This window comes from Etheostoma cragini, chromosome 11, assembly GCF_013103735.1.
Source record: "Etheostoma cragini isolate CJK2018 chromosome 11, CSU_Ecrag_1.0, whole genome shotgun sequence".
NCBI classification, from domain to species: domain Eukaryota; kingdom Metazoa; phylum Chordata; class Actinopteri; order Perciformes; family Percidae; genus Etheostoma; species Etheostoma cragini.
The window spans coordinates 9,817,375-9,830,547 of NC_048417.1; the positions used below are offsets into that span (position 1 = coordinate 9,817,375).

Below are 13,173 nucleotides of genomic sequence, written 5' to 3' on the forward strand. Positions count from 1 at the left end.
AATTTCCTAACAACTCCCTCGAAGCTTATATAAGGTGAATATTATGATGCATGGCCCTACAGCACATACAACTGCTTAAAGGAGTGCTGATTATTTGATGGCGATATATTGGGAATTAGTGTCATACACTTCAAAGTACACATGAAATAATTTATTTACAGTGAGCTCGGTCACACCCTCATTTACATAGTTTATATAGGATTAGCATGTTTGTCTTTTTTTTAAAACACACTCACACATGCGAGTCAAAGGGTACAGACACACACACACACACACACACACACACACTCTCGCATCGACACTCAGCAAAAAGGAAAGGTTACACAAGATATTCTCAACATTTGATTACTCATTGCATTTTCTTAAGCAAAGAACAATATGCTCATTTATTTTTCTACAGTATACCTGCACATTTTTTTTCAGGTCATACATAATACATTGAAATAAATTACGAGACTGAGTGCTGATTGTAAAGGTCTCCAAAACGAATACGCCAAATACACAAGGATGATTCACAATCGCAAAACAAAAAAAGGAGCTGCCTTTAACACTAGTTTCCATTTGTATCAGATCACCTTGAACTGTGATGTTTGGCGGTCTTCTGTATTAAGCCGTATCTGGAATGTTAAATCAGTGTGACTTCTACCTCAAAACCACTCGGCGTTTTCAAACACAAGTGCGACAGAGAAGTGTGTTCGGGCAACATAGTTAACTCACATGGTTTATCATCAACATGTTGACTTTATTTGAATTTGAAGTACAATGAAGAGATGATTCGAGAAGCTATATAAGTTATCAGTGACAACAGACTTAGACACTCCATTGAGAACAAAAAGAACAAACACATTGTGAACATGGGACACTCCTCTCCAGATCGTAACACATAAGGTCTAAACTGTTCTTCAGTTAAAGGACTGACATCAGCTTATGTCTAGAGAATATACACAGGTGTTACAGCACCAAAATTCAAAACGCATTTAGGGAAAGTAACAGGAAATTTTGAAACACTCTAAAAAAGAAAAAGAGAACTGTGTTTGTGTATGTCCAACAGGGATTTGAGCAATGTAATTAAATGGCATTCAGTCTCAAAAAAAGTTGTGTGATGACTGTTTCTCAAACTGACACGTGATCATAATCAGTCTGGATATTTTCTTTTTAAAAAAGCATTGAGAGTTGCTGATTTTGAGTGCTTCATGACAAAAAATGTACAGTAAATTCCAAGAAATATTACCTTTGTTACAAAGATTACAGTACTATCGACAGCAAAAGTCTTCATTTTGAAAGTGAAATGTTTGATAATTATGTTTTCAAAATCATCTGGGCTTGAGTGAGTCAACCCTTGTATTTGTTCAGCACAATATAGGATTTATTAAATATCATAATTCCAGGACAAACATTTACATGCCTGCATGCTTTCTCACCAAAATGGCAGCTATAGGAAAGAATGATGGCTCAGAAATAGAACAAAACAAAACTGTAGGTTTATATAAATGGTGGTATTGTTTGCCTAATAGCTCTACTGCATACACAATACCTCTTAACGTTATATACACATACCTCATCAATCCACTCGGGTTCGATAGAGCGAGTTTTACTGTCATCATCATCATCATCAGATCTTGTATATACAACAATGGTAAAAAGGAAACTTGATTGTATTGTCATCTAATTTAGAAAACATGAAAATCAAACATCAGTCTTCTCTTTTGATGAACACATGGATAGATTCACATTTTTTCCCCCCCACAAGGTTCATCTCCACGTGTCATTTTTAGCTTCTCAAAATTCAATTTGAAATACAAAACAAACTTCAGTCCAATTTCTTTTTCGAAGCTTTCTCGCTGGCTGAGATACAGTATAAAAATCTTCAGTGCTGTGAATTTATTACCAACAGTGTACCATGGGTACATTTTTTACTGTGCTCAATATATATGTTTATCCTTCACGTCGGCCAACCCACTACGTCAAAAGCTGCTCTATCAAACTATCTCATGTCGGCCTCTGTTAGAAAAAAGACTTCTTATTCTACATTCAGACACAACCTCCTCCAGCATTTGGGTGAACACAGCATTTTGCCATTCAACGCCTACAAGCAGCACGACTTCTTTCCTCTTACTAAATCAGCCTGGATAAGGGCTCTTGAGAATGTTCATAAGTTTTCTTTTCTTTCGTTTTTTTTTTTCCTTCTTCTTTTTTCGGAAATTTTGATTTCCTCCAGCTCCTCACGGCCTTATCAGTACATCACTGTGGTTTTCAGGAACAGTCTTCCATCTGCAACAGAGGACACACAGGAGCCAAGGATTAGCCAACAGCTAACATCCTGCTGACGCACATGCACTATTCAGGATGTGATAGTTGATGAAACGTAACTTCACAATATTGCCCCCTAGACTTTCACTTTCACCAGTGCAGTGTTCGAGGATAAGATTAAGTTAGCGACCATGACGAATACGATTAAACATCACATACAGTCATTTACTTAACTTGCTATATACTGTATATAAGACCGTATCTTGTGTTATGGTGTCAGGTAGAAATAAAATAAGGACTAACCAAAATAAAGATCATATACAATACATCAGTACAAATATAATTGCACTGTTCACATGAATATTTTATTACCAACAAAGGGGCCACTGTAAAAGCAGCAATGATAACATCACTCCAGGCATCAGAATGGTATGCCACATGTGTTTAAGACTTCTCTACTGATACGCTTGTTTGAACATTATACTGCACTTGTGATGTAAGGCGCTCTCTAAGTGACATTTCTTGCAGGGAAATAGTGTTTATTGAAAACGGCAGACATTCCTCCGCTGCGTTATCTCCAGACACCTCCAACCTAACGAGCTTTGTCCATTTTCCAGCAAATACTCTTGTCTGAGTGTTCGCCTGAGTGAGCAGTGCTGCTCCGACGCCGAGCTAGTAAAAGCATCTGTTAGGCACAGCTCAGGAGCATGTTTGACGTTTATTACCTTCACATTTCCTCTGCCGGAGAATGCTACAGTAATGCCTTTAAGAATGCACACGTCTCTATGGCAGCGCGCCTAAATAATTCAATGGTAAAGAGAAACGCGCACAAAGACATTTAGCAGAGCAAGTTGTTGGACACAACACGAGCCGCGCCGGACATCGCTTGACTCCCTGCAGAGACATGGAGAACACACCTGGTTACGATGTCTGACAGTGCATTTATTTTAGCTGGTAGTCACACTTAAAATAATTCTATTACACTACCACAAGGAATTCTGCTTAATTTAAAATCTGTATTACATTATCAATATTTTATCAATTAGTCCGGTTCTCCCTATTAACCTGTTTTTTATGTATTGTCATGCATGGAGAGTGGGAACAACAAAGGCTTGTTTTAAGTATGTGTGTTTGTGTGTGTGTGTGTATGTGTGTATACAGTGTGTGTTGTGAAGGGAGGGGGGTGGGGGGGAGGGAGTGTACAAACACACAGGCTAATTACCCGGCACTGCTGTAGGTCTCAAAGGCATTGCACTATTGCATCCTCTATTCAAGCAACAACCACTGAGTTCTGTGTAAAAGTCATTACAGAACGAATGCAGCGCTATGAAGAACAGACAGCCAAGGAGGGGGCCAGAGAGCGCTAAGAGTCTGGGCCGGGATACACATCTTGATACACACACACACACACACACACACACACACACACACACACACACACACACACACACACACACACACGCCTAACAAGAGCAGATGAAACATCACACGGTCAGCTCAGTCTGTCAACCTGCCGGCCCAGCTTCACAGTTGGAGCAGTTTGCAGGGGTGTTAATGACAACGGGGACTGTTCCATTATTTGACGGATGACAACATTTAATACCTTGTCAAGAGGAGGTTATTTTACTTTTAATAGATCAAATTGTCATGAAAGGCAGGGAATGGGCGAGGAGGTCGGATAAGTGAGTAAGATCTCACTGATTCAAATCCATTTTTGAGTCAGGACGCAATATTAGTGCAAATGTTGAAATGTCTGCTTCACATACATGATTAGAAAAATTGGTGACGTCTTGACATATTGTTTTATGAAAGAGCGTCTCATTAAAATATGTTAAAACTTTAGTATTTTTATATTCAAATCAAGATGAAAAGTTCATTAAAGAGAATAAATATTTCATTAGATGCTAAATAAAACAAAGGGAATTTTTGGCTTCTCTCAGCATAAAATTCCTTTGAAAGATTAATTAATACATGTAAATTATGCAAATTATGCCCATGCAAATATTTTATGAAGACAATTAAGGGATCCATTAATTACAGTCTTTTTTGCTTCAGTGACATTCATTCATTTAATTTTAATTTCACTTTAACTGTTTTGATGTTTAATCTTGCAACAAAGAACTTTATCTCTGTGCACAGGGTCGTGTAAACTTGCCGAACACATCGAGTGGGAAGCGTCAGGGAACCAGAGAAGATACTGGGGGAAGATATTTACATGTGCACCGTTGCCAGGCAGTACTGGCGAGGTACAGTCCCAGTAGCTTGTCTGCCTGTGAAAAGAGCCACGTTCCCTCTTGGACTCGATTCAAAACACTGTAAAAGCAATTAATAAACACAGACTGTGTTAATATCGCAGAATTAGAGAAGTGTGACAAAAGACAAATAGAAATAATTAGTTCTCTAAAATTATGCCCTCATTATTATTTTTTTCCCTCCCCGGTCTCTCTCTCTCTCTCTCTCTCTCTTTCTCTCTCTTTCTTTCTCTCTCTCACACTCTCTCTCGCTCCATTCGCCTCCCTGAGTTTGGAGTTGAGAATATACCCACACATTTCTCTCGACTTTCATGCGAGTGATAGGCTTGTTTTTCCCCTTCTGCTTGTGTAATTTATCAACATCATTTTTCGCCATTTGAGGTTAATTATACAGCGAGGCTTGCAGAGTAGAGCAGAGGAGACATGGGTGGCAGACAAATGCTTCTCTAATTGAACAAAAACACAAACTGCAGCCTGTTATTCAGTTCCCTCCTTCATCCCACTCTTCAAGGCATTGGTCCGAGGGATTGAGAGACCCCAAAAACGATATGGCCGCATTGTCCTGTTCCTAAGGGTGATTGGATAATAACAACAAAAAACATTTAAAAACAAAAAAAACTAATTCCATTTCACTTCGACCTACATTTAAGAAGGGACCATGAGTTCTGTCACTACAAGTGTAGAAGCTTTCACACATTATATTTTATACAATTACACTAGAAAACACTCTTCATATAAGTGTAAAGAAATGAAAGTGGCTAAATATACTAATTTGGTATGAAATAAAGGGCTATAATTACGCTTTATCTGGAAGTTATCTATGTATTTTAAATGATGACATATGGATTTCCTTTTTTGGGACATCAAACTGTTTCCGATCCCTGCAGTAGCTGAATGACATTTAATTAAGGAGGAGTCATCATTTCTCTTAGAACAGTTTTCTTTCTTTTTGCCCTTTTACAAAATATCAGTTCAAGTAGACTAATCAAACATTAAAGAGTTAAAGGGACCCAACTTATTCTTGCATACAAAGATGAATATTTTCCACTTTTCACAGTAAATTACATGGAGCATTTTCCTGGATAAATTGGGACCTCTCCCACTGATAAGGGCGGTTCTGAGCAGACGCGGCTGAGGCGTATTAAAGGAAGATGTTTGAGTAATAATGAGCATATTCAACCTCGGCAAGGTGTCTTGTATCTGGGTAAACACAGATAGCAGACAGTCTACAGAGGTTATCAGTAGAGCGCCCTTCCCCAAACACATAGTGCCCCCCCAAGGCTAACAAACAAACAAACCATTAAAAATGTACAAGGCTTATTCATAAAATGGATTGATTTGCCCCGTTTATTACTATCAAAGGGGGGATTCCACTGCTTTTTGGGGTTTTATGACTCATTAATGCTTCCTGAGCTGTAAACAAACCACTTCTTTCTCTCTTTTGCTGCTATATTCTAGCTTAGTTATTTCACTATTTTATCTACTGTGTTGTACAGTGTTGTACAAAAAAGATGTGTTTCTGAAAAGCATCCCGGCCACTTAAAGTCAAGTAAAAGAACAATATTATTTCTACAGAAAACCAATGATCTTGACCTAGTGCTGTGGCCCAGATGGTGAGCTGTATGCCTGAACAGCAGGCACAGAAACACTAATGTTCATAAACTGAAGCAGTGTGTGTCAGCGTGTGTGTGTTTGAGGGAGAGCGAGAGAAGAAGCGAGGAAGTGGGGGCAGGGGAGAGAAAGAGAGAGCAAGAGTGAGAGCCAGCGAGAAAAGAGAGAGATTTATTGTCTCATCTGAGCCCCTGTACCTTGTATTGTCCTTTCAGCATCTGTTCTTCCACTGCTGCGGTCACTCTCCATCTCAGGGGTCAGAGATTCTGAGAGAAGAGAGGAATCACCGCCGTTAAACATCCCTGACATCCACCTATCACAATGCCAGTTTCGCAGCATCGTTCATTCAAAACAAGAGGCTCAAGCCTTCAAGCTATCTCTCTGCAGCATGGCGCTGAATGCGTGTATTGGATGAATTCTGTGCATCTGTGTGATTATGATAAGTGGAAATAATAAGATACTTAAAATCTTGATTTAACACTTTGAAATAATTATGCACGAAAAGTGTGACCCTTCATTCAATGTGTTGGTACCGTACTGAACCAAACTGTCAGAGGTAAAATTGTACTTGCACTAAATCGTAATTGTCATATTTAGATTTTGTAATTGGGTCTTCTAACCCTGTACTGTATACTGCTGGTGGCCACCAATGAAGTGATTTTATATATTAAAAAAAGTAAATCATATTTTATGAGCTCATCAGCTTTTGTATGCAAAACCTAAACTCTGCAAACTGACTAGTAACTCCTGTCAGATGAAAGTATTGAACAATAACTGTATTTAAGTTTAGTATTGAATATATGCAGTTAGTCTCTTTACACCTCTACCAAATAATCGAAATGTCCTGTAAATGTACATCACATGATTTAGCACTGATTCATCCGCAACAGTTTTAATAATCATTTCATTATTCTAATAATATTTCAAGTAAACACTCCGATCACTCTCTCTCTCTTTATTTCATTGTTAATGGAATATTTTGTTGGTTGGACAAATGTGAAGACGTCACCTTCTGGTTGGGGAAGTGTAATGAGCTAAAACTAACTAAACGAATAATCAACAACATAACAGACAGATATACAGTATATAGATATATGTTGCTGATATATAATGGAAACAATTATTAGCTGCAGTCCAAGTGAGAACAGAAAGAGATAACAACTGAAAAGTTGCACTTTAGATAAGATACAGCATTGACATTTTGAACAAAACACCGTTAATCTATTTATCTCTGCTGTAATAAGACACTTGTAAAGGTGTGCTTTATTATTTGATCAGAATTGTTATAAAATACTTGCTTATGCTTATATTACAAATAAAGCCACCTGGGACTTCACAATATTTGCTTCAGGTAACATTTAAACTCCTGAAAAAACACATTTTGAATCAACACATTTTTTGTCACCTGATTTGTCCCACTAGGAACCCCACTAAATGTCTGAATGTGTTGGATGTTAAAAGAACAGTAATAGTGTCTCACTGTGGAGCATCTGACCGTTGAGTGAACGCATGCTGTCAGAGGGCGAGGGCTGCTTCAGGGTCTGCTCAGCCTGCTCTCTCCTCTTGGATTCATACTCCAGAGCTTCTTGGAGTTTCCTCTTGGCCTTCTTCTCCTTCTTCAGACGCTTCTGAATGATTGCTTGAATTGGGAAAGACCGCAGTGACAATAAATGAGCTATGGGGTAAATTAGCGAAACTTCATTTAAAACTAAATCTGATTATTGTAGCTATTGCATTCTAGTAGGGAAAGATAACCTCGTTTTAAAAAATCAAGCACACTATAATAAAGGGGCAAATCAATTAAACCTAAATATTTCATGATATATAAAGACATAATATGTAAAGACTTGATAAAAGACAATACGGACTGCGACTTAACAAACTGCTAGAGGGAATTAAAGCAAATTGAAAAATGTGTTGGGATATTTTTCATGAATTTCTCTCATTAAACATAAACGACACAGTTAGCATATGAAGCTGATGCATTTAACATGAGTCTAAGAGTGAATTTCTCTAAGTTAATGTGTATTACCAATTATGTCAACTGACTAAGAGCAGGAAAACCAGCGCTAAGCAGATCCCTGTGTGTGTAAGCAAAGAAACGCAGCCGCGCATGTCAGTGTTGCAATAAGAAACATTAAACATACACGCAGAACTGTGTGTGTTCATTCAGGAGCTATCACGTCGACATGTAGTACAGGCCTGGGAAGTCTGAACTGCTTAGAAAATACACGTTTACTCCTGCCCTCACGCACGCAGGCACGCACGCACGCACACAGTCACGGCTGACGGGAGGATTCAGTGCCAGGTAGTCGTCAGGCAGTACCTCTGTTCTTCTGCTCCATGGCGAGCTGCTTCTCCAAAGTCTCCCTGAGCTCTCTCTCTCTGAACAGCTCCATCTTCAGCTCTGTCTTCTCCAGCTGCACCTGCTTCTCCTGAGCCCGCGCGTTGTCAATAGCCACTTTAAGCAGCCCCTGCAAACACACACACACACACACACACACACACACACACACACACACACACACACACACAGATAGATATAATATGTATATATATATGTGCACCCATAGTAATATAGAGACAAATAGCAGATTGGGGAGCAGGAAATAAGAGAGTGATGTGGGCTATTTAAGAGCTTCTAGATAAAGTGACAGCAAACCACAGTGAAAGTGTGTCACAGCAATTCTTTGTACTGCCCACAGTAGTGAACCAGAAGACAGGGCCAAAAGCTGACTGCTGCTACATGTTTCCTTTTCAGGCGTATCACCACCTTTGTTGGCCCTTTTATCTGTGAAGATGTCATTATTGTTAAGTTGCTCCACAGCTCCTACAATCTGTATCAACATGAACACAGATCCACCAGCGATTTTATAATAATCGTTTATTTGTTTTAAATAATGACAGCTGACGTGGGAGTGCTGGGAATGTCTGACCCCTTTTGGTCAGAGCTGTGAAATACAAGTTTAGATAGAAATGTAACTATAGAACTGTATTGAACCAAACCAGAGAGAAGTTCGCTTGAGTAAGAAGGTTTGAAGGAGAATATGTAAGAAGAAAGAAGGATTTTTTTTCTTTTGCCCTGCCACACTAAAGGTTATGACGGAGCTCGCCTTTTGGTCAAAGCTCCAGTCTACTAAGTAGAAGATAAAAGGTTTACAGGCAGGGTCAGCATCTTTTCTTTACAGACTGTCTATAACTGCACTGGAATTGATATCCAGAATTAGTTGCTTTAGCGCTTTTTTCAAGCTCCTCACACAGCACGGAAGGAACAAATAATGTGAATGACAAGTATCTCATCATGTATCAATTACAATACTGCCATTCCAAATATACTCCTGACAGTCCTGAATTGAAGATACAACGCTCTTGTGGGAAAGCTGTACAGTATCGCCGCCATTTTCAACACAATTATTGCCCGTCCGTGCACAATTATATTGAATGTACTAGGCTATATCTTACTAATTGTTGATTCTTCTGACCCCAATTTATTCTAAGTTGCTTTATCTTAATTTTCTGCTTGGTTAAATTTTGTTGATTCATATATAAATATTCACCGTTCAGATCATTATCAAAGATGACTTAGTGGAGTGTTGGGAGCTCACGACGGGTTTACTTGTGGATTTCTAATTACCACACAGAGCAAAAGGAGAAGCAGGACTCTGATGCCAATGGTACAAGTGCAATGAAAGGGCAGCAGTGTACACACATCATTACACTCAGACAGAAGGCAAATACATTTATCTTTCTGACTGGGGGTGTTTGAGCTGAAGCCTAAATGGCACTCTGAGTTGATGGGTATTGTTAAGGTATGCAGATTTACAGTTGAGTGCATCTGTAGTCCTGATGTCCATGTAATGTATAGTGGAAGGAGGATGTGGAAGACGTCCACCTTTTTGACTAAAAATGAGCTCTTGTAGAAAGTCTCCATCACAACAATGAATCACCTTCTTGTTTTTTTTCTCTGGGCACGAATGGGTAGACTTTTTTTTACTGATTTAGTCGTCGAGCCTTGACGACAAAATTGATTGTTTGCCGGTGGATTTCAAAAGGAACCATATGAGCATTTTGTCTTGCAAGCTTTTTTTATGAGGGTTTTCAAAAAGATCTCACAGACTTTTTCAGCAGTTGAAGTTTGCTCAATTGTCAAGGACATCAGCTGTTGAAGGCTTCCAAAAAAAAGCAGTTAGTGGACCTTGAGCTATGATATAGTGTATCCAAGATCAAAAATAGGCATGGTTGGTAAAATATGCAGTAAAAGTTACGTTACAGGAAAGTTTGGCATTATAGTTAAAGAAAACCAATTTTTGTCTGTTGGTAGGAGACGAGAGAAGTGGAATACTCTGTATGACCAATCATGCCATTTAACCTCAACACTCCAACCTAACACTACGCCTTTAGAAAGTCACACTATTTCCTGCTGATTGCAAACATGTTTTAAGATGGTTGAACAATAATCCCAAACTGCCATTTTTCTGGAGAAGGTAGTCTTGATCTAAAGTATATTGACAATGTATTATTTAAAGCAACTACGTATTAGTATAGAATTTATTGGTGTTCCACTTTGGCGCCCCCAAATGGTAGTTAAAACAAAGACACTGTGGCAGACAGCATTGGGATTCTCTCCCTGTTCTATAACTAACATATCAGAATAATTAAAAAAATGCCCAGATCTCATGAAGATTTTACACATACCAGCTTGAAACAAAAATTGAGAATTTGTCTAGGCTTCCTTGAGGCCAACAGGATAAAGGCCTGGCTAAATAAGGTTAAAGGTACAGTGCAGAGATCGTTTACTGTATTAACCATCAGAAGACGCTGAACGTACTCCTTCTAACAGTGTGTGTTTTGACAATTTGTGTCAAAATGTGTTAACTCTTACAATGGGGGCAGAACTCTGTCAGTGTAAAATACCTGTATGTTGGTGAGAAGAGTTTCTATTGACGACAAGCCATCTGGAAAGAGAAATGGTGAGGGGAAGCCAGGAGGCAGGGCCTGTCCAGCAAATGACAACCTCTCGTAGCTATCTCTTGCTGTTGGGGTACACATGGAGTTGTCCTCTGAAAAGAAATGAATAACATTGAAAATGGATTAATCATAGAATACTGTTTGTGAAACCTGAAAACAAACTAAGTGGCAGAATATCTGAGTAGATTTTGGAGATGCTGACACATATTTACTCTGCCTTCAATTGACCAGTAGCAATGGCTGGGTCAGTATTGATCTCCAGCAGCCAATGCCAGCACTTTCATCCGCTCAGAAATAAAGTGGACTGACTGGTCGCTAGGAGATTCCTTTGTAGTACTTCTTATCACGTCCTGAGTTTGGGGTTAAACAATATAAACCAGGACATACATCCAGCTTCCTCCATTTAAGAGATGTCATGTGGACTCCAAAATCAGAAGCAGGCCCACAGTTCAACCCCAGAGGCTCGGGCTTCCTTTGTGAATGCACGCACGGGTGCCTGTCAAACCTAAGATGACATCATCCTCCATTCATCACCGGCAGAGGGGTAGGGCCCTGCCATCTGCTGTCCAGCCCATCCACCAGGCCTCAGAGGAGGAAAGAGGAGCAGAAGAGGGAGGGAGAGAAAGCAGGAGGCAAACCGGCAGACACAGATACAGGCTGGTCAAACTAAAACAGTGTGTCAGACACTGCCGTTAGTTCCCATTAGATCGGACACATGTTTGTCCAGTGAGCTTTTAGCAAGTCAACAATTTGTTAGTGCTACCATCTTGCAGAGAGCCAGTTTATTAAACACATCCAGTCTAAAAAGGTCTCCGCAGGAAGTCTGCACCATCAGCTGTTTAATTGATAATTTAATGGAAAGGGGAAAAAAGTTTTATTTGTAATGTGGAACCCTGGCTGTGTTGTGCACAGCACCTCTCTGCTCTCATCCAGTATTCATATCTGTTTATGTGGCAGGCTGAATCTTGTACAAACAGCGAGTAGAGCTGAAAAGCCCTGCCTCTCCCTCCCATCAATATTCACCGACGCCAGCCAAGTGCTGGGAACAGCTGGTCTTACATTAATTAGTTTAAAGTATTTATTTCACCCATCCTCTGAGCAGATTGAGCAAAAACATTGGAGATTATTTCAAGCATCTGCAAATGCCCTGGAAACATCTCTGCGCCAAAAGTCGAGTGTTAGGATTCACAGTTTAGGTTTGTAATTTGAAGAACAATTTTTTTTTTCTGAGAGGGGAAGATGGTGAAATATGCACCGCTGGTCCGTGGAGAGAGTAAACAACCTTTCTCCTTTTTCAGATGGAGTTCACTCTTGTTGATTAATTAGAATGGATGGTTGCCTAATGGATAAAAATTTGTTTATAATTTGATTTCATAAAACTAATGAATTGCCTACTTTTAAGAAGCCACTTCTGTGGTAATTTGTTTTGTTTGGTGCAGTCCTGTCTGCATTTTGAGGTGGGCGTCTGGGAGGAAATACAAAATGTACTCTTCTTATACAGTGGCGCAACATCAAAATCCCATTTTATCTCAATAAAATAGCTAATCAGAGATCAAAAGCATTACAGTTAGCTCCAGCTCAGGTTGATACAGATCTAGTGCATGCATTATATGCATGCATCACCTACCGCCAATAAAATCCCTATAACAACTAGAGACGTTAGTAGACCTCGGGGAAAGGTCTGCTGTTGTAGCTTTGTAATTGATTTGTACTGTAGGCACTTTGTCCCTTATTTAGTGTTGGCATTAATCATAAATCATTGCTTTAACAAACTCCGGCTTCCCACTCAGCAGGCCTCCCCTCCAACACAATGTTGGATCACACAGAATATTTGATGGCTTTGTTTCAGGGGAAACAACCTGTCATGCTCTGGGAAAAGCAAACAGCGTGTTTTGTTCGACAGACTCCAACTACAGTGCAGCACCCCTTGTCAGATAACATTTCCACCAGGAGCTATGCATAAATACAGACATTTTAAAAGAAAGGAAATGGTTAGCTAATAAGTGACTAATTTAATCAATATAATCAAAACTGGCTTAATGAAACTAATTTAAATTCCTGTGGTTTCTGTGCTTCTAATGTCGTTGCCCCC

At 39.4% G+C, this 13,173-nt stretch overlaps 1 protein-coding gene across 10 annotated transcripts in view; it reads right to left on the minus strand.

The window, feature by feature from the left end:
• Positions 1 to 721: 721 nt before the first annotated feature.
• Positions 722 to 13,173, minus strand: part of dachd (dachshund d) — a 118,379-nt gene continuing 105,927 nt past the window's right edge. For 7 of the 10 annotated variants that reach the window (XM_034885137.1, XM_034885133.1, XM_034885135.1 and 4 more), the window contains exons 9-13: positions 11,028 to 11,173; positions 8,440 to 8,587; positions 7,594 to 7,752; positions 6,311 to 6,379; positions 722 to 2,271 (exon numbers count right to left, since the gene is read on the minus strand). In XM_034885137.1, the coding sequence (XP_034741028.1) occupies positions 2,234 to 2,271; positions 6,311 to 6,379; positions 7,594 to 7,752; positions 8,440 to 8,587; positions 11,028 to 11,173 (560 nt within the window). In that variant the 3' untranslated portion in view covers positions 722 to 2,233. The remainder of the gene's footprint in view (positions 2,272 to 6,310; positions 6,380 to 7,593; positions 7,753 to 8,439; positions 8,588 to 11,027; positions 11,174 to 13,173) is intronic. The other 3 variants (XM_034885139.1, XM_034885138.1, XM_034885134.1) reach the window with 1 other exon arrangement.